Source organism: Lutra lutra, chromosome 18 (assembly GCF_902655055.1).
Source record: "Lutra lutra chromosome 18, mLutLut1.2, whole genome shotgun sequence".
Taxonomy (NCBI): Eukaryota; Metazoa; Chordata; class Mammalia; order Carnivora; family Mustelidae; genus Lutra; species Lutra lutra.
This window is the reverse complement of record NC_062295.1, coordinates 9,665,283-9,687,101: the sequence shown is the minus strand read 5'-3', so window position 1 is coordinate 9,687,101 and position 21,819 is coordinate 9,665,283. Positions and strand designations below refer to the sequence as shown.

The 21,819-nt window shown below is 50.9% G+C and overlaps 1 protein-coding gene across 2 annotated transcripts in view; it reads right to left on the bottom strand.

Moving 5' to 3' along the window:
- Window positions 1–21,819, bottom strand: part of SNX29 (sorting nexin 29) — a 479,895-nt gene that overhangs the window by 403,647 nt on the left and 54,429 nt on the right. For both annotated transcript variants that reach the window (XM_047712611.1, XM_047712612.1), the window contains exons 5-9: window positions 14,611–14,791; window positions 11,640–11,710; window positions 10,013–10,261; window positions 7,681–8,056; window positions 379–497 (exon numbers count right to left, since the gene is read on the bottom strand). In XM_047712611.1, coding sequence (XP_047568567.1) covers window positions 379–497; window positions 7,681–8,056; window positions 10,013–10,261; window positions 11,640–11,710; window positions 14,611–14,791 — 996 coding nt within the window. The remainder of the gene's footprint in view (window positions 1–378; window positions 498–7,680; window positions 8,057–10,012; window positions 10,262–11,639; window positions 11,711–14,610; window positions 14,792–21,819) is intronic.

Genomic DNA, 21,819 nt, shown 5'->3' with positions numbered 1-21,819 from the left:
CTGCTCTCTGACCCTCCAGCACTTTGCTACAAAGGGTACAGGGGCCTTCCGAGCTATGAGTTCTGTTAACTTTCTCCCTAAGAGGCAAAATTAATGGTTACCATTTGTGGTCAGCTTGTACGTGCCCAGTTCCCCAAAACCTACTGGTAAGGAAAACAAATAGGCTCAGGGGCTCCTTCGTGACTTGTCAGCTGGTTTGGCCCAATCCTCCCTCGGGAGGGAGCAACTCAAACACTCAGGGTCAGCAAGAAGAGAAGCCAAACCCTCAGTCCTGCCCTGAGCCCCGTGCCTCTTTGCTCCCTCCTGTCTGCAGAGGGAACCCAGACACTCCAGCCAAAGCACATGAATGGAGGGAGGGAGGAATCAGGAAGCACCCACCTGCCGGGCTGTAGGAGCCCACTCCGCTGACCGGGAAGAGGACATCGGCGTCACCGTGGAGCACCTGCAGGGGAGCCCAGCTGTGCATCTGGGAGAGGTGGGTGTCCGCATCCAGCGGCCTAAGATGAGAGAATACAGCTGCGTGACAGACAGAAGAGCCTCCGAGGGCTCAGACCACCACAAGCATCTGCCAGGCCTCCCTTAAGTTCCCTCTTGGGAACCAACCAGACCGTGACGGGACTGAAGATGGGAGGCCCAGGCTGGGAGCGGGAGCGTGCGGTCCAGATCCGACAGCATGCCTTCATTCCTCCAGCCAGAGTTTGCTGAGCACCTACTACGGACCAGGCTCTGTGCTCACATATATCCCGTGCTGCCCAAACACCCAGCAAATAAATGGGGTTTATCCTGCCCTTGGGAGCTTACAGTCTGGTGGGGGACCCGGACGTGAATCACACAATCCTGCAAGATGTAAGACAGCAGTTCAGAGTCGCGGAGCTGGTCAGGAAGGCCACAGGTTAGAGGTGAAAGCTGAAGGTGAGGGCACAGGATGAGCAGAGGGAAGAGGAGGATGGACAAGGGGGATGCTTGGTGAGGGGACAGCAGGTGCCAAGTTCTGAAGCAGGAGAAAGCACGGCGTCCCCAGCTCTGAAATGATGTCAGCCACGTGACCTGGGGTTAGTGTCCCATCATCTCGCTGGTTCTCAAAACCTCGTCAGTAAAACAGCAGAATCAGACCATATCGTGTCTGGTTCCCTTCCAAGAAAGGGGGTCCGGTTAACCATTACCCTGGCTCATATGACCTGTTACATCATCACCTTATCCACGAAGGACAAAGGCAACCTAGACTATCTTTGTCACGCTAGCTGCTTCAGCTCAGTGTGTTTGGGAAGGATTTGCCCACTGTATCATTTGCCGCTAGACGACTAGGAACCATTAATAAATACCAGGCTGTAGTTGCAGGGGACATTAAAGTTTATAGAATCACTCCGCAACTCAGCTGTAAAAAGTCCAAAGCAGATCATAGTCCTACCTAGTTAACAGGGGAAGGACGGGAGGGAGGTGAAGGAGGGAAGGAGGGAAGGGAGGGGAGGGAAACGGGAGATGCAAGGTGTAGGAGGTTACGGGACTTGTCCAAGTTCAGCATCCTGGATGGGACCAAGGCTTCAGGGTCTGAGACCATGCCTTCCAAATCCGATTACAGTGGGCTTCGTGGCTGCTGCTCACCATGTGGCATGGTGCGTGTCGTGTTTCTTTTGGTTTAGAGCAGGGATCAACACAACTGTTTTCATAAAGGACCAGACAGGAAAGAGTGTAGGCTTCGGGGCTACAAGTACTCTTCTCCAGAGTTGTTGTTGACAGCCCTCTGAAGAGTAACCACCATTCTTAGCTTGGGGGCAGATCTGGCCTGAGGCTACTTTGTCAGGGCCTTCCAGAGGCCACTTCGAGATCTTCCTGTCAGCCCTCTCTAGCTTCTGGTCAGACGTGAGCAAGAAACGGGAAATAACCCTGACAGACCTGGGTGAATCCTACAGGTCACTCCCCAGTGAGCCCCTTGGGAGAAAGCAGCAAAACCACCCGTCCTTGCAGGGGCCACTACGCCGGCTCCAGGCAGATGGGATTTTCCACCCTTTGTTCTAAGGGGAAATTTTGCCACGTCCCAGAAACACAGGCAGGGCGCAGGTGAAGCCAGGCCCCGCAGCGGAGGTTTGAGAACCCAAGCAAAAGTGACCGAGGCCACCCCCAAAATGATTTACACTGAAGTGATTCCTAAGGTGAAGACCGATTCCGAGCCGGGTGCCACAGTCGGCTTAGTGATAACAGGTGTTGCTTTTCATTAGGAAAAAGAGATGCTTATTTTAAAACCCAGAAAATGCCAAAAAGAGGAGAGGGGCGGGGACTACACCAAAAACCACACTACCCAAACCAAAACTGACTTAGACACTCTGTCCTTAGCACTTCCCTCTTTTTTTTTTTTTTTTTTTTTAGATTTTATTTATTTATTTGTCAGAGCCAGCGAGCACAACCAGAGAGAACAGCAGGCAGAGGGAGAGGCAGGCTCCCCGCTGAGCAAGAAGCCGATGTGGGACTCGATCCCAGAACTCTGGGTCATGACCTGAGGTGAAGGCAGACGCTTTACGGGCTGAGCCACACAGGCGACCCCATACGTTTCTTTAGGAGGTCCTAATGAAACTCAATGAAGGATTTATCATTGGCTTTTGTCATTCAATATTCATTCCTAAACTGGTCTTCACACTACTGAGATACTCTAGAAGGTCACTACAAATGTTCAAGACCCCGCAGGGTCACGGGGAACTGATGAATCACTACAGTATACACCCAACACTAATAGACCACTCTGGTACCTATACTGGGATTAAAATTAAAAACTTGGGATGCCTGGGGGACTCAGTTGGTAAAGTGTCTGCCTTTGGCTCAGGTCTGAGGCCTCAGCGTCTGCCTGATCCCAGGGTCCCGGGATGAGTCCTGCCTAATGCTCCCTGCCCAGCGGGGAGACTGCTTCTCCCTCTGCCGCTCCCCTTGCTTGTGCTCTCTATCGTCTGACAAATAAATACAACACTTAAAAATTTAAAAATTTAAATTAAACTAAAAATTTAATTTAAAAAGACAGTAGTCTGCCACCTGAAATGTTAAGATGTTCCAAAGTGAGCTACACATCATTGGCCGTTAAGGCAGGTCTAAGGCAGGTCGGCTCCCGGCTCCCGAGTATTGCTTCTTGAAAGGTGGACTTTGGTATCTAGACCCAGTCACCTTTTTCCCGAGACTCTGTCCTCAGGGCACAGTCCCAGCAGGGAAGGGCAAAATCAAGTGGGATAAACATTCCTGAGGCTCCAGACTCTGTATCACACGGTCTTCCCGGAGGGCTGTCAACACTACAGGCCAGCAGGGAGGATCGTGAGGATGCCCCTGGCACCTGCTGTGTGCCCAAACATACTACACAACTGGGACCCGCCGAGAGCAAGCACTCCCCCAAGGTGCTAACCGGGCGCTCTCCTTTCATCCAGTTCTAAATCGTGGCAAAATGCAGTGTCCAGAAGCACTGTGCACTTGCTCAGTTGCTAGTGAGGTGTAACGTTTGTCCCTATGTTTGTGATTCTGTTTGAATTATGTTTTCATCCCACTTCCCTACAGGTGTCAGAGGTCACATAAGAAGTGAAAACCTCTTTCTATAATAAAGATATTACCCCCTTTGAAGAAAAACAAAAACAAAATGCAAAGCAAACACTGGTAAGTATTGAGGCGGGAGGGACTAGATTTTCCTCGGTCATCGGAGGGGCTTTAATTGCCAGCGAAGAGAGACGTAAACCCAGCTCTAGGCCAACAGAGCACTTCAGAGACCATCAGAGCACTGCAGTGGCCAGAGCCGTCGCATCCACAGCGGGTGTCTCCTGGCCAGGCCGCCTGTCCCTCACGAACCTGGTGGTGCTGTTAGCTGCTCAGGCTCTGGCCCCTCCAGGCTCCTAGACCTTTCGTGTGAACGTTAGCTCAGAATCAAAATGAAAGGATTACTCAGTAGGCCATGTCATCATTCCTCCCCAAGACGCTCTGCAGAATGTTCAATCAAGATTCCCCCTTACGCCAGGGAGAGGCTGCCCATAATCTGCAGAAGGCCCAGTGGCCCTGAAGGGCCCAGGGCCCTATAGAGGTGACCCTGCACTGTTTTGTGTGTCACACATCACAATGCCCGCAGCGGCTACCCTGGCTCGCAAGCTGGCCTCCCCCTCAGGCCTCCCTCAGTGGCATAGTCTGGTAGGAAGAGAAATGACTGTGTCTGAAGCCACAACACACAGAGCGAATAGACTCAGAGACGTGCTCACCCACAGACACAAAGAATGCGGAGGCTGCCTGTGTCCACTCGACTAGGCCATGGTAGCAAGATGTCTAACCAAACGTCCTTCTAGTCATTTCTGTGAAGGTACGTTTACATGGGATGAACACTCCACTCACTAGACTTTGAGTAGATCAGATCATTCTCCCCAGTTCACCTGGGCCTCATGCAATCAGTTAAAGGTCGTAAAAGGAAAAGACCGAGGTCCCCCAAAGAAGAAATTCTGCCAGCAGCCGGCCTCCTCCCTGGGTCTCCAGGCTGCTGGTCTGCCCTACAGATTCCAGACCCATCAAGCTTCCACAATCACGTGAGCCAATTCCTTAAAACAAATCTAGACAGACAGGTACGGATGGACAGACAGTAGTTCTGTCCTTTATCTATAGGAGATACACTCCAAGACCCCCAGGGGATTCCTAAAATCCTAAAACTGCACCAAGTACTGAACCCTGTACATACGCTGTGTTTTCCTATCCACACACACCTCTGATAACCTTTAATTTCTAAATTAGGCACCTTAAAGATTAACAGCAATAATAATAAAATAGAACGGGAACTTGGGTGGTGCAGTTGGTTAAATGCCTGACTCTTGATTTCAACTTGAGTCATGTTCTCAGGGTTGTGGGATCAAGCCCCGTCTCAGGTGCCCCACACAGCGTGGAGTCTGCTTAAGACTGTCTCTGCCCCGGAGTGCCTAGGTGGCTCAGTCATCTGAGCAGCTGCCTTCAGCTCAGGTCATGATCCCAGGGCGCTGGGATCCAGCCCCGCATTGGGCTCCCTGCTCCATGGGGAAACTAGTCCTCCCTCTCTCTCTGCCTGCTGCTCTGCCTGCTTGTAGTCTCTCTCTGTCAAATAAATAAATAAAATCTTTTTTAAAAAAACAACTCTCTCTGCCCCTCCCATTCATGTTCTCTCTCTCTCTCAAACAAAATAAATAAAATAAAATAAACTTATAAAAAATAAATAAAATAAAACAATTACAACTATAATCTGCAATAAAAGGTTATGTGAATGTGGCCTCTCTCTCTCTCTCAAAATATCATACTGTATTGGAGTCACCCTTCTTGTGATGACATGAGATGACAAACTGCCTATTAGATGATGAGACAGGGAAACTGAAGGACTCCATAAAAATCTGCTTTTGGGGGCACCTGGGAGGCTCAGTCAGTTAAGAGTCTGCCTTCAGCTCAGGTCATGATCCTGGGTCCTGGGTTCTCTGCTCAGCCGGGAATCTGCTTCTCTCTCTGCCTTTCTGTGCTCTCTCTCTCTCTTTCTTTCAAATAAATAAGTCTTCTTTTTTAAAAAATCTGCTTTTTGCTCTTATTCTTGCTTGGACCTGGGTCTCCACTTTACGCACACCTCCCAACGCAACAGCACACGTCTTCCTTGTAGGAGACAAGGAGTTAATGATTTCTTTAGCGCAGATAACATCTAAGGAAGGACCTGGTGAGGATGACCGGAGGAAGTCATCATCTGTGTAATCCACACCATGGGCGCTAGACGTCCTGATGCCATGACCCCCTGGCTCCCAGGAATAACACCTGGGTCCTCATCTTTGTTCTCACTGGCTCCTGGATGCCTGAGAGATGGCAGACACCAGACCACCGTCCTCAGTAAAAACCCCCAGACCTTTTCTGGGTCTCACACTCTGTACTTGCACACTCTATGCCTTCACTGAACTCTGCTTTCACGTCCTGCTGGCTCGCGCTGGGTTTCTAACCTGCATGCAGCTGGGGACCCCCTTGGCTGGTCCTGTGGGAGCCCTCTGGGTCCTCGGACCCCGCCTGCTGGCATCAGTGGGACAAAGTGGGGTGAATGACATGGGCCAGGCTACCACCGACCTTGTGATGATCCACGAGGAGAAGCAGCACCTGCTCAGGACCAAGGTCGGCCACGGATAACTGAAACCACGGAAAGGGAACCATGGCAAGTGGACCCATGGATAAGGGGTGGGGGGGGAGTCCCCCCTGTTGGTTCTGCTTCTCTGGAGGCCCTGACTCACACGGCAGGTCGCGACATGCGGGTCCCAGTAGAAAACACTCACCCCGTGAGCCAGAGCCAACGCTTCAGGGGAAGCAACACTGACTAACATGTCAGGAGTAGGAAAAAGCCTTGTGCATGAAAACATTCACTTCAGAATGGCTGATAACAAAAAACCAAAAATGAGAACAACAGCAAAGGCCAACAAGCTACATACTGAACATGGGGTGGGGGGCGCGGTCAGCAAAGCGTGACGTGTTGATCTGTCCACCAACCAACAGTCCCCATTATGTAGAAACACAGCAACTCTCTAACAGCAGAAGCCCGGGAGCACAGCACAAGCTACCCGCAATCCCTGCTTCGCCCCCTGCTCGGACAAATCTCCGCTCTCTGAGGAATCCCCTTCTTCCATCCATGAAGACAGGGCGCTCACTAACCCCCCAGGCCAGTTCCCACTGTCGCCACAGGTATGTGCAGCGCCTCCCACAGAAGATCAATGAGCTCACGCTGCCAATACGGGTACCCGTGTGAACGAGGACGACAGCAGGAATCAGAAACAGGCATCGCTTCATGAGGAAGAAGAAGACTTCTATGAGAACACACGGGACATCAGAAGCTTAGGGCCAGAGACACCGGGCCCTGCATCCTGCCTCAGGGTCTCCGGCTGGGTCTGTCTGACGCAGGCCTGATGCCCGCCTGACGCCGGCCGTGACAGATGGCACTGGGCACCGCAAGGCCCAGGCAAAGAGGCAGCCGCTCACGTGGCATTCCGAGTAAGACAAGCACAGGAGTTTTTACAGAGCAGCAAGAGCGGCAGCACCAACCTGTGTTCTTTCGTGCTGCCGAAGGCCCACCCGCGGCATGCCAGCAACTCAACCACGACTCCGGAAAGCAGGTGCTGTTTTTCTCCCAGGTCTCCGATGAGGTTCTGCCACAGAGCTAGGCAGCAAGAACCCAGGCTGTCTTGATTCCAAGACCCACACTCTAAACTGTGCTCTTCCTTCGGCCTTCTCGCGCATCGAGGCCCTTCCATGAACACCATCCACTGCGCCACCAGGGTTAAAGCAGCAAACGCAGGCGAGTTCCTGCTGTGCACACCCAGGATGATAAACAGAAAGTGCCAGGGGGCCGCTGTTCTCTAGAATAACCCTGCCTCTCGCCAGAGCTTCCCGTGCTAGGAGCAGCGGAGATACAAGGAATATCCAAGCAGCAAAAACAAAGAAACACAGAAAGCAGGAATTTCAAGGCACATATCTTGGCACCAACTTCATACTCGGTACCCTCCAACAGACGCCCTTCCCTCCTGCTCATTCTCGGAGGGGCAGTATAAGCTCAGGCTCCTTCCGCCTCAGTCACGATCAGAAAAGCGAGCAACGCCCGACACACACATGAACCGTGGGCTCGGACTTCACCCGCTGCTGCAGAAATAGAAAGCCATTCACGCGCCAGCCTTCATTAGAAGCTCAAGTGACACTCACTTCTCGGGTGAGCCTGAGTGACCCGGGCACTTCCTGCCCGCCACGTTCCCGTACACGTCATCCTCGTTGTCATCCACATCTTCGTCGTCGATGCTTTTCACGTCGAGCTTCTGGTACCCACACTCCCCGTTCAAGGACAGAGAGTCGATTTTCCACGAGCTGCTGCTCTGACTTCCGTTGGAATTCGGCCCGAAGGGGCTTTCAAACGCCGACATGATATTGACGGAGGAGCGGTCGGAGTTCTCCTCTGAGCTCTCCCCGGCCCCGGGGATCTTTCTAAAAACATCGCCAGAGTTCTGCTCCTCTTCCTCATCGTCAAAAGAGATAATGTTGGTCACCTTCTTTTTCTTCTTCCGCTCCTTTCTACATTTGGCATCTGGCAAAAGAAGATACGGTGTAAGAGGAGCAGACGAAGCCATGATTGAGCCAGTTTTGCCTCTAGATTGTGGAAAATCCTCTACTACTCTCCTGAAAAATAAATAATTTCAGATTTTTTTTTTTTAATTCTTGGGAAAACACACACACACACACACACACACACACACACAAAACCTGTCTACAGGACACTGAGCAAAATGGATGTGGGACTCTGCTTCTGATTTAAACCAACGTGCCACAGAGCGTACATAACAATTGTCCCTTGCAAGCACTTTGATTCAGAGGGAGTTCCCATTCCGGAAGTGGCTTTCACTTGGGAAAATACCCTCCTGGCTGATGGATGGAGCCAACAACAGCAGTTTGGGGTGGCGGCCAATGGCTCAGCAGGCACAGTCCATCCTTGCCTGCAAAGGGACGCCGCTGCTGCTCCCACTGAGGGTAGCACCTCCTTCTCCAGCCTGGGCTGTGGGCTGGCTCAGTGCTTGGGTTTCACCAATAGCTCGCAGCAGAGTTCACGGTGAGCTCACGAGCCCGGGCACGAGGAGGGGATGATCCCCCGGAACGCGGCCCTGAAACTCCCTGTGAAGGAAGCCAGTCTAGCCTGTTGGAGCATGAGAGGTCAGGTGCAGACAAACAGACATCCGGCTGACAGTGAGCACTACGATCCAGCCACGGAACCAGAACCATCTTGGACCTTCCGCCTCAGCCACCAGCTCAGGGCAGCCCCACGAGGGATTCCAGGGGAATCAGCGAGCCATCTTGCTAACCCAGAGACTGATCAAAAAAATAATAATATATCGTGGCTGTTTCAAGCCACTACATTTTGGAGCTGTTACACAATAAAGACTAAACTGAAACCGAAATCAATGGTGCTTTGGTGACCAGTACTTATAGAAGTCAGTTCACCCATCGCAATCGTCCAACTTGGCCATGAGACACTTTGAGCTGATTCCAGACATTGCATTCCATCGAAGCCAAGCTGTGACACAGTGAGGCTTCGCCTGCGTATCAGACTCTGAGACAGTGTCAAAAGCGGTGAAAAGGACACTCCTTGGGTATACAAATTCCAACATCTTTGTCACACCAAAGCCCTCACAGTCCTCTTTCCTGTGTCCTTTGCCTGGCGTCTCTACTGGAGGAAGAGAGGACAAGATGGATAAAGACCCCACAAGACTCTGAGTTTTCACCATCACTAATAATTCCAAGGAGACGACCATGATGACTGCCTTGTTAAAGAGATCTGCGAATACTAGCACTACGTACTTAAACCCAAAATCTCCTCTTTTGCTATAGCAACATTCTGGATCTCCCAGAAGGCTCAAAGCATATCACAAAGTTGTCACAAAATGGATCTTAACTAAATCAACTTTCTTTGGCGTCCCCAGCCTAGAGTCGAAGCTGACAACTCCTCCCTTCCCCTTGGCCTCCACTGAAATGTCACCCGCCCCCCCACAGTGCACGATCTCCACAGCACCCCGTGCTTGGCTTGCATCTCATTTATCAGAAGGATAATTACTTATTTGTATAATCTGTCATTAAATATCTATCGTCCCCCAACCCAGAAGAGCCTGCAGGCTAAACGCTAGAGATCTTCCTAGTTCACTGCCCAGCACACAGACTGCAGTCAACGAACACATGAATGAATGGAGGAAGGAACAAATGAACGGAGATCAGGCTCGTGGGGCTTCATGTGACCAAGAAACCGTCACTGTCATTTTGCTATCGGTGAGCTGAATGTGCTCCCAGCCCTATCGTCTTCACATCTCAGCAAGGCTCTCAGTCCCTTTCGGAGTGAGTGAGGAGAAGAAAAATAAACACAAGTGCAAACTGAAAACCCAAGGGCATGAGCCTTCCCTTGGTGCTTTCAGCCCACGAGGTGTGTCCCGCTCGGCCACGGCCTGCCATCCTTCGACCCGACCCCTCGGTTCAAACTCCCACACCTGTTCCCGCTCACCGGCGCTGACGTGCTTGGACACGACGGGCAGGGGGTCGGTGTCCTGCTCGGGTTTGATGAGGATGGAGACAGCAGACGATGCTGTGATCTCCCTGAGGAGGCTGCTCACCCCCTGCGTGGACTCCTTCAGCAAGGACGTCACGTTCTGCGTGGACTCCTTTAAGAGGTCTGACACGGTAGGAGCAAACTTACTCTGTCCGTTCAAATCCTTGTTGTCGATGTTGATGGCAAAGAGGATGGAGTTCAGACCTGCCCAGAAGAGGGAAAAGTCTGGAGGGTCAGCCACGGAGAAGTCACACCTCCAACACGGTAAGTGAGCAGCAAACGATACAATACACGAGAGGGGACGCCCTGATCTGAAGCCCTGATTTAAAAACCTCCCAAGAGGCGCCAGGGTGGCTCAGACAGTTAAGCGTCTGCCTTCAGCTCAGGTCATGATCCCAGGGTCCTGGGATTGAGCCCCGCATCGGGCTCTCTGCTCAGCGGGGAGCCTGCTCCTCCCTCTCCCACTCCCCCTGCTTGTGCTCCCTCTCTCGCTGTGTCTCTCTCTGTCAAATAAATTTAAAAAATCTTTAAAAAATAAAAATAAATTAAAAAAAAAAAAACACCTCCCACAAAATGGGGTCAGGAGACACCAGCTATCACAGCAGGTGAGTCTTTCCCAATTCTCTCCCTCTCGGTCAAAGACAAATAAGAAGTCAACCCCAGGGAGGTTAAGACATAAATTCTGAGCTCAGACGGCCTGGGTGGGATCCCCGCACTGCCGCTTTCTAGGAGGCCTGGGTCAAGTCACGTACAACCTGAGCTTTAGTTTTCTTACCTGTAAAATGGGGACAAGAGTGTCTCTTACACAGGGTATTAAAGACAATCACTCACCAAAACACTCAGCTCAGTAAGCACTCAAACGTGGGCACCAATATCATTACTATTATTACTTCGGGCAAAACCCTGCACTGGCCTACCCAGGACATCGCTATCAAAGCCTCACTTCTCCTCAGTGGACAAGACGAACGTAACTCTCAATATGTGGGACTTAGTGTAAACCTCCAGGGAAGGGCTTTTTCTTTCTTTCGTGAAAGAAAGAAGCGAGGTACCCACTTCTGTTGGGCTCACCCTTTGAGTGAGAGGCAAACGATAAACCACCGAACGATTCAGCGACTAACATCCATCCAGGGGCTTCCACACTGACAAACCATGGACGTGACTCTTCACCACACCTGATTCTCTCATAGCCCTATAAAAGTGAGTCCCATGCTAACAGGGTCACCACTCGGCAGAGGAGGGAAATAAGGGTGACAGAGTTCACAGGACCTGCCCCCAGGTCACCAACCAGGAAAGGGTAGAGCCAGGCTTCAAAGCCAGGCCTCCCGCTTCCAATTCCCCAGGTCTTGCAAAGCCACAGCCAAAACCCCCAACCCTATGCTTTCCCTGCCAGGGTATCCAGTTCAAGATAAGTGGACTCAGTGACCCACGCCACTAAAAAAAGGACAGTGACAAGTGACTCACTGAGTCGGGGAGCGACAGGGAAAATCACAGCCTCTCCTGGAGCTAAAAATTCCCTCCCAGGCAGCCGACTCTGCTCTCCAAGCTTCAAGGACCCATCACTCCTGGCCTGCACCAGGCTTACCAGCTGCCATGGTAGGAAGCATGCTAGACCTTTCTTCATCCATCACAAAGGACCAGTCTTCATAAAAAGCACTGCAAATTGAAAGAGAAAGGTGGAAGTTCTGAGCAGCGGTTCTCAGCATCCATCAGCCAGACAGCTCCCTCACGCGGCTCCCTAGAAAAGCCATGCCTAGTCAGCCAGATGGAGATCCAAGGTCTCTGCCCAGAGGAAGCTTCCGGTAATAAACAAAGGATTGAAAGTATATATCCTACAACCTCCTCATTGGTCCCGAGCTTGAGTGAACTGAAACAGGCATGAAATGTAAATGCAGTTATTGACGAAGCAGCAAAGGAGAAGAGAGGTGGCATCCAGTCTAGCAAGGTCTCTAAGACACAGGCAGGAAATCCGAGCTGACCCCTGGGAGCCATGCCTGGGCTACCACAAGAGACAATCTCAGAAACAACGACAGAGCTCCATGGCTCCATCAGCCGGAGCATTTGTGTGTAACACTTGCTTGGGCTGCAGACCTAAAGCCCAAGTTACCCCTGGAAAGGGCTGGGGAGCTAAAAGGGGCCCATGAATCTCAAGGGCAGTAGAAGGAAAGGGGTCAGCAAGGACTACAGGGCTTGTCCAAGCTCGCCGGCAATGATGGTCTGGCCAGGGCTCTGAGGCAGGGGCCCCCGGCCGGTTCCCCAGCTCTGTATCCGACACCTGCTAAGCAGTAGCAAGCAAGCATCTTCAACCCCTGACTTCCCTACCAGGTCAAAGAACTCTCAATGCAGTCAAAGCTCACATGGCTAGAGCACAGTCAGTGGTCAGGGACCTGCAGTGCAGCAGGGGACGGGACGCATTCGTTGCAGAAGTGACTGAGAGCAACTGACAGAACAGGAACGCCCCACTTCCAATGCACTCACCCAGCAGAGCGTCGGCCCGAGTGCAGACTACACATTAAAGCTGGCACTGCCACTGCCACTGCCACTGTACCTCCAATTCCCAAGACTGGGATGCTTTCAGAATCGGAGCCCATTTCCATGCATGTGAATGAATTTGGTTTTCCCACATCTTGGTAGGTAAGTGGCTAGTGATCTGGGTGAGTTCTACTGTGATAATATCTGGATTCACTTTGACGGCTCGTTGTTCTAGTTGACCTTGGTGTTGAGTTGTACATCCCTGAACTACTTGCAAATGATCTACTGGAAAGAGCTTCATGAAAATTCACTGTAGGGGCGCCTGAGTGACTCAGTCAGTTAAGTGTCTGCCTTCAGCTCGGGTCATGATTCCAGGGTCCCAGGATCAAGCCCCACATTAGGCTCCTTGCTCAGCAGAGAGTCTGCTTTTCCCTCTCCCTATGCCACTCTCCCTGCTTGTGCTCACTGTCTCCCCCTCCCTCTCTCTCTCTCTCTCTGTCAAATAAATAAAATCTTTAAAAGAAACAAGGAAAGAAAAAAAATTCATTGTAAGATTCAGGAGAATGTTCTCGTCAACTAAAACTGCCTAAGGCCCGGGGGGTGCACCCAGACATCCAAATAGCACAGGGGTGCAGTGAGCACAGCAGTCCCGGCCCCCATGCCTTTCATGTCAGACCCAGAGTCCAAGCACGCAGCCGGACAGGGCACCACAGGTACCATCAATGGGAGAACTTCAGGAGTCCTCACGCACAATCCAGAACACCTAACAAGCTGCTGGTAGCCAGGTGACCACAAGCAGCACAAAAAACAGAAGAGGAGACAAACCAGGGGATGCACAACAGCATTAAAATCATGGGACTGCATCATGGCACGAATGAAATGCCAGCTTATTGGACTAAATTAAATTAATTCGCTGAAATTAAATCCTCACTGTTGAGGATCCGGGCACTGCTAATGTGTAAGCTACTCAAGGAACCAGCACAGGACTGATCACTGTCCCTTTGCACCGTCGGGTGACACAAAGCAACATGTCTAGTCCACTACTCTCGCGCAGTAAGTAATAGCCACTGACAGAGACAGAGTCACTGCTAACATCACGAATACAGGAAAATGACAGCACTGTCACGTTTCTGAAAGGAACGTGGCTGACAGTACCACGGCTGATGCATAATCAGCGCCCTTCCCCCACGGCTAGGCGACAGCCACACACCCCCACCTTGCGGAGCTGGGCTGTGGCCATGTGACTCGCGGCCAGTGAAATGTGGGTGGAAGTGAAGGATCTCTCTGTGCAGAAGCTTCAAAAGCCAGTGCTCAGTTCAACCACGTCCCTCTTCCTACCTTGGCAATCATGACAGCATCTGTCAAGACGGAACCTCTGTCAGCCTGGGACCCTGAGACGGGAAAGCCCGACGCATCCGTGATAGACACGTAACAGGAGGAAGAAGAAAAGGTGGCTGTCGCAAGCCACGGAGGGTTTTATGCTGTTTGTTGTAGCAGCATAAACTGACCTCCACTAACAGATAGGGTGAGCTGTATGTTTACGATCAAGAAAAAAAGGGAAACGTCATAAAACTGTTGTTGTTGTTTTTAAATAACAATTGACTTCACTCCCCAGCGCAAAGTTTCCCTATTTCTTTCAGTCAGTTTGGGACTGAATTAACCTCAAAAACACAGAAGGAATTGTAAAGAACCCAGCACAAAGTTAAGACAGACACAAAACTGAGCTCTAAACACCCAATTTCCACCGAGAAAGAAACTGGGTCTGAAAGGAGGCCAAACTAAAATTGCACCAAGTGAGAGCAGGCTGTACCCTGGGACGGCAGCGCTCCCCACAGCCCACACCTCAATCACAAGCACTTATGGAGAACTGGCCGTATGCAGGTACCACGCTGAGCCCTTTACAAGCATTCATTCCCTCGCTCATTCTCGAACCCTCTGTGCCCCCAGCACAGCCGAACATGCTGGGACTGTAAGAGGGGAACCCGCATGCCCCCGACAAGGAGACTGGGATACAAGCACAGGCGCTCAGACGCTGCGATTCTGGCCCATCGGCTGCGCCTCCCCCTGGACGCCCACCCCGGTACCTGAGCCTGCCGCGGTCGGCCAGGAGCATGTGCAGGTAGCGCTCCAGCGAGTGCTCGTTGAGGGCACAGCGCAGCCAGGCCCGGCCGCGGCCCACGTCCGACGCGATGTGGCGCAGGGAGTAGAAGCGTGGCAGTTCGTGCTTGCTGAGGACCTCCTTCACGTAGAACCAGAACACGGGCTCTGCAGAGAGAGGGACGGGCACGGTGGCTCTTGGCCTGGGATGCACGTCGTTGTAGAGTGACAGTCCTGAGGCATTTTTCAGGAGCGTAAAAAAGTTACTTCTTTAGCACAGAGAAGATAGAAAGAGTGTAATTTTGCATCCAGGTTTGTTTCTTTACTTGTCTAGATCATGAACGTTTCCCTGTAACACTTAAAGATCTTTGAAAACACGGGGGCACCAGGGTGGCTCAGTCTTTTAAGCATCTGCCTTCGGCTCCAGTCATGATCTCAGGGTCCTGGGATGGAGCCCTACGTCGGGCTCCCTGCTTCTCCCTCTCCTCTGCTCCTCCCCTCCATCCGTGCTCCCTCTCTCTCACTCTCGTTCTATCTCAGATAAAAAAAAAATCTTTTGAAAATTTTCTAAAAAAGTAAAGCTGTTTGAAAACATGACTTTTGATGGCCTCCCAATGAAACACATTTTAACCATTTCTCTACCTCTGGGAACACGATGTATTGCCAACCTTCCCTATGTACTGCTTTGAACCTCCTTGTCCATAACTGTCCTCATTTCTAGTTCCTTAGAAAAGATGTCCATATGCCTGAGAATAGGAACAGATTTAAACCTTTAAGGGAAAGCTAAAAAAGTTTCTTTTTATCCAAAAGGTAGTTTATTGGATCTCCTCACATCCCACCTTTTTCATCCACACGCACAGAGATCTTCATAATTTTCACTCTAGTATATACCTCATCTTGTGACCTATTTTCTTCACATATGCTCATCGAACCTTTCCCATGCTCCCAACGATCACCGGCAACACCAGCACCACCAGCAGGCCCCGCTACTGTGGGCGGAGCACTAGCCACTATCCTCCCCTGCCCTCAAGACTTGACATCAGACCTCAGTCCTCATAAGCACCAAGGCCAGCCCCTATCAAAGACCAGGGCCGAGGCCTGGCCAAGGAGGGTGACTGCACCCAGTGACGGGCGGTTAGTAAGCAGCAGGGCAGCATGGGACCTGGGAGCTGCCTGACTGCAAAGCACTAACTGGGACAGCCTGTGCCGGGACGGAGGGCTCTACCCTCTTCAAGATGATCGTGTTCACAACTGCTCAATATCCCAAGGGAGAGACACTGCTGAGTCTTTGCTGCCAGATGGGGATTCAAATCCAGAAGCTATACAGGCTCACAGACCCTTCAACCTTCCTTCTAAAAGAACGGAAACACACACATCTTCATAAATTAGATACCTGGTTAGTAAATTCACTCGAATAAGTCAGTTCAGCTCAGTTAGCATGGACTGCATTCTTCATGGGGGCCACAGACTGGGCAAAGCTGGGGGCTACCAGGCAGACAGCGAGGGTCGGTCCGTAACAAAGCTTCCACTGCAGCGGGCTGGGCGAGGGTGAAGAGACCAATCCAGAGAATGACCCTGGCAGCCGGGCTATGCTCTAGATTCCTCTCCCTCCAAATGAGCCCTGAAGTACAGAACCACCCAGAGATACTGGGGTGACTGGAGAAATGGGAAGCAGAGCCTGAGCACGAAGGCCAGGCCATGATGACCGGCCGCCATCAGCTTACTGACGACCGTCTCGCACGAGAGCAGCTGTGCTGTTTCCTCCTCTCCCTTCCCTGTTAACAGCAACTGCATGCACGCGTGCGGGCGTCTGCGGATCCAGCCAGCCGCCGGGGTGGGTCTGAATCTACACCTCGGGAATGACTGGGAAAGCCAACAAGGCAGCTCACTCAAGACAACCTTCTGTCTCAATCCCGAAATGCCACACGAATCCTCTTCCCAGGCCCAGGAGATCAGCCGAGACCACACAAATGCGGAACAGCCTTTTTTCCACTCAGTGCTTTTCTCAGAAACCAGGACGGGGGCTTTGTTTCAAAACATGCCGAACAACCACCTGTATCTCCATCGTGACTCAAAGCAGGTGACTCTCACCTGCATCGGGTCTTTCTGGAGAACCAGGGTGACCTCCCTCGGACCTTGAATGCACCCGAAACATTTAACGTGTGTTTTCACCTTTCAATTTCGCCAATTGCTTAGCGCCACAGAATCCCTCTACAGCCTGCCAAAGCGATGCTGGCGATGATAAGAATTATCCCAGCAGGGCTCCACTTCCACTGCCAGCACTAATGGGGTCTATTTCAAGTGCAGCTCACCTGCCACTTAACACTCGCAGTGTCCGTAATTTAATTTGGGGCAATAAACCGATCTCTTACTGCTATGAAACCGGGGCTCATTCCAGAAGAGGGTGAGGGCTTCTGGTTCTCCAGATGCCCGAACGCCATCTGCCCACACGAACGAGAGCCGTGAAGGGGCTGTTGAGGCCAGTCAACTCCAGGGGCACCTGTTCACAGAGGGGGACTAACACCACAGGCCTTCTGGCGAAGTTTCTAACAGGCCTTGGCCATAACAGATGCCGACATACTCTGGAGGACAAAAACTGGGACTCGAGTTCTCGTTCGGCCGCTGTGTGCCCTTGGGCGACTTATTTTGTCCTTCATTTTCCTTATCTGTGAAATGGGGGTTGCAGTATCTACCTTTGACGTTTGTGATGAGGGGGAGGAAGTGAGAAAACATACGTGGTAAAGTGCTTCGCACTGAGGCAGCACAGCCAGCAAACAGCACCCTTCCCCCTTCTTCCAGTAGCTGTGTCCCTCCTTCCTAGGAGAACCACGTTCCATCTGGTTCCCTGTGAAGCTGCCTTCAGCACCACCGAACTCTGGGCTGTCACCGGGCCAAGCAGGGGGTGTTGCGGCAACCCGCCTCGCTCACCCTACCCTTCCCCTGACCCTGTCTGTTATTTTGAGTGTCACCGGTTTTTTTTCTGCATTAATTTTGACTTTTTAAAAATATTGCATGAAAACGTTAGGTCTCTTGATTGCTGAGTTTCTTGGTGCTCCCATAAATTCCGTGGCTGCATTGAGAGCCTCACTGGTCTCAGCCTGGTCCCCGCCCCAGACCACAGGGTTCTTCCCGCAACTTCTACCTGAACCACTAAAGGGGAGACCTTGGCTCCCTCGAGAACTGAAGTCAGCAAACAATAGTCTAAGGGCCAAACCTAGCCCACGACTTGTCTTTGTAAGTGAAGTTTTATCGGAAGACTCATGGCCATTTGCAGACACACTGACTGCGGCTGCTTTCCCACTACAGAGTCGTCGCTGGGAAGCTGCTACAGACACCCATGGCCCACAGAGCCCAAATACTTCCCATCTGATCCCTTAAGGAGGCAGCTTGCCATCCACTGTTCTAGAAGTAGGAGCTCAGATAAACATGTAAGCCTGGAGCCACCGGGCCCTTTTCCTCCCTTTCCTATAGAGCACTCCCACCTGGACAGGACACCCACCCAGTCAGAGGCAGGACAGAGACACAGAGACTGATGCAGGGGATGCTGAGCCCCTGAAGCCTGTTCACCCTCCAGTTTTCTTAGTTACTTAAGTTAGGAAATGCTCCTTGTTTTCCAAGTGACTTGCTGTCACCTGCGACCAGAAGCCTGAAGCAGTGAGATAGGGTGCATTCTTCTGTTACCTGACAGTCATTTCAGAGGAGGGGCAACGCTCCCGGCACTGGGCAGTGCCTACGGGCGTACAAGTGGCAAATGCATCCTCAGGAAGAAATAAAAACAAAACAGCATTGCTCAATGAGAAAACAGAAAACCCAACTACAAGGAACTAGGCTCCTTCCTTGTAAACAAAGAAAGGCTTCTTTTTCTCGTGGACTTAGTCTGCAGGTTAGCTGCCTCAAAGGCACTGTCCCTGGCAGAATCTCCAACCTCTTGACCTTCATCCCCGTCCCAGAGGACTGCCACCACCCTGGGTATCACAGCCACAATCGGAGAAGAAACAGGACAAGATAAAACCAGCTCTGTTACCCCTTTTTTCAGGCAAGGGTAAGTAATCCCAGAAAACCAAGAGGAATAGAGATAGAGAATGTCAAGACTGGCTTCATCACTCACAATCCATTACCTAGAGGACATCCGCGGCCCAGAGCAAAATCAAGGTTCTGTTAAGCCAAAGAAGAAAAGGGGAAGGGATTTTAAGTAAAAAACTAACAGAATCACCCATACAGGATATCAGCAATTCCAGGAACAAAAGGCCACCAAGTGGTCCCCTATTCCAGCCTCAGACACAGGGGAGCACAAGTGCCCCCAAGTCCCAGTCACTTCCAAATCTGGATGAGCCTGACTACGAGACACAAACGGATCAGCAAAGCAGAGTTCCCGAGAAGGGGCTGTAACCTCGTCCCCTGGCCATCTCCCAACCAGCCACAGGACTGCCTCCCGAAACCAGAAGACAGGAAGTGTGGTTTAAATATCACATAATAAAGACTTGTAAAAAGTCTGTAATCTTGACGTTTTTTTTTTTTTTTTTTGCTTTCTAAAACTTGAGGTAAAATAGACATAATAAAATGTACCGTGCTAACCATTTTTCAGTGCATAATTCAGTAGCAGTAAGTACATTCATGAGGATGTGCGACCATCACCACCACCCATGTCCAGAACTTTTCCATCATCCCAAACAGAAACTCCATACCCAGGAAATGGTAACTCCCCCATTCTCCCCTCCCCCCTCAACCCCCAGGGGCCTCTATTCCACTTTTTGGTGGTACTAGATGTAAGTCGAATTGTACAACATAGGACCTTTTGTGTCTCACTATTCCCACTTAGCAGAAATGTTTTCAAGGGTCACCCCTGTCTTAGTATTTATCGGTATTTCATTGTTTCTGTGGCTCAATACTGTCCTACTACGTGTATATACCACATTTTGTTCATCCACTCATCTGTCAACAGACATTTGGGTTTTTCTATCTTTTAGCTCTTATGAATAATGCTTCTAGAATATTCATATCCAAGTGTGTTTGACTCCCTGCTTTCAGTTCTTTTAGGTCAGTATTTAGGAGCGGAATTGCTGGATCATACAGGAATTATAGGTTTACCTTTTTGAGGAACCACCAAACTCTTGTCAATGATGGTTACACCATTTTACATCAATACTTTTTTTTTTTTTTGCCTTTATTTCTCTGCAACTAAAATTAACTCTGCTATTAAATTCCCTTTCAGTTAGGGAAAAAAAAAACTTTATGCTTGCCAATGAGGCACTTCCAGGTTCATTTTTTAATTGTGGTAAACTTGGCATAACATAAAATCCACCATTTTAAAGTTTACGATTCAGAAATTGGTACATTTTTAAAGAATGAATAAATGCACAATAATCCGAGATACTGGGTGATCTCTGAAGAGTCCAGTCTATTTAAATCTAAAAACGAAATGTCCCTGCTGGCTCCACAGAACAGTGCCAATTATCTTGGTGGAGGTGGGTGGAGAGCAGGAAAACAAATGCAGCCGAGGAAGATCCACCGCCGCTCGCTGCCCATCGGTGGCCTTCTAACCCCGACCGGCTCTCCGCCTCACTCCCTCTGCTCCAGCCTTGCCGATCTCCCTGATGCTGCTCCAACACGCCAAGCATGCTCCGCCTGCCCAGCCCTGAACAGAAACCACACCGGGCAGTGCACTGAAGGAACTGAACATGGGGCGTCTGTTACAAAGACTTAGGAAGAGCTACAAAGCCAAACAGGAGATAATGAGACCACCCAGAGATTACCAGTGTCAGAAAGCCACCCCTCCCTGAAGCCAGAGGAACAGAAGGAAAAGGTGCTGTTCAAGCATGTGAGAGCTCACTGAAAGGGGATTCAATAGCAGAATTCGTTTCAGTTGCAGAGAAATAAAGGCAATTCCATCCCTACTTAAAAAAAAAAGTATCAATGTAAAATGGTGCGGTCACTGTTGACAACAGTTCAGTGGTTCCTCAAAAAGGTAAACAGAGAATTAGCACAGGATCCAGCAATTCCACTCCTAAATGCAGACCTGATGGGCAACAGCCAGACTGCGGCAGAAGCACCAAGGAGGAGAGTAAAACAAGAAGACCGAGGCCTGACCTGCGGGCCGCACAGGACGTCCACAGACCACAGAGGGAGCACGGCACTGCTAGACATGCCACTGGAGGTGGGAGGAAAGGCTCCAGCCTCCCTCTGCCTCCCACCTTCAAAACTCATCACCACCTCCCTCTGGCCAAGCAGGAAGACAGTGGGCAAGGGAGCCTGGGAAACAGTCTGCCGGGAAGGACAGAGAATAAACTTGAGAAAAGAGGCAAGTGACTCTAAGCTTTTCCACCCACTGAACAGAACAGGATTCCTTCCCCAGGTGACCGTATGGCTACTTCCCTCCTTCTCTGAGGTCTCTATTCAAAAGTCCCACAAAGACGATCTCTTACCACTCTGTGCAAAAGAGTGAACCCCCACCCCACTGCTCATCAAAATCTCTCTTCTTCCTGAGCCCCCGGATGCTTCCCAGCCTGCCCTGCAGCATCCAGATGACTCACGGTCTCCACGCACCCAGGGGCCTTCCGCAGGCCTGCCTCGCTCGTCTCTGTCGTCTGCCTGGCCCCTGTGAGCACCTCAAGTTGGAGTCCTGAGCTCTAACAACTCAGCATAGCACACCTGGCATGCACCCCTGGTCTAAAAGAGTCCACAGCCCGCCTTTATTACGAAGCAGGAACCTTCTCTAGTGCCAAACAAAGGACTTTAGAAGCTTGTGTCTGGTTTCCTTTTAGGGATGTACCTCATCCTCTGCTGACGAGTCATTTTCAGGCTGACGGGAACAAAGCAAAAGACCCATGAATCCAAAAAGCCAGACAATTATGAAAAAAAAACTGACAACTTTGAGGCCAAATTTACTAGTTTTAATTTACTAGACCTTAGGATCAAACACCTTTAAAACAGCCAGAGGTCACCCTTGGCCAAGAGGCAACAGGTTGGCTCTATGAGATCCTAAAATGCTGGGACAGTTTCTTGTCACTGGCCCAAGCCCTCGGCCACCCCAGCAGTCAAGGACCCTCCCCAGGGCCCTGCAGACATCCCCATACTCTAGGAACTCACAGGTTAACACCTGGCCCGAGGGGGATAGCACTGTGGCTCTGGCTCTCTCCCTAAAGCCAGCAGTCCCCAACCGGCTGTTCAACATTCTGATCACCACCCCTGGGCAGAGC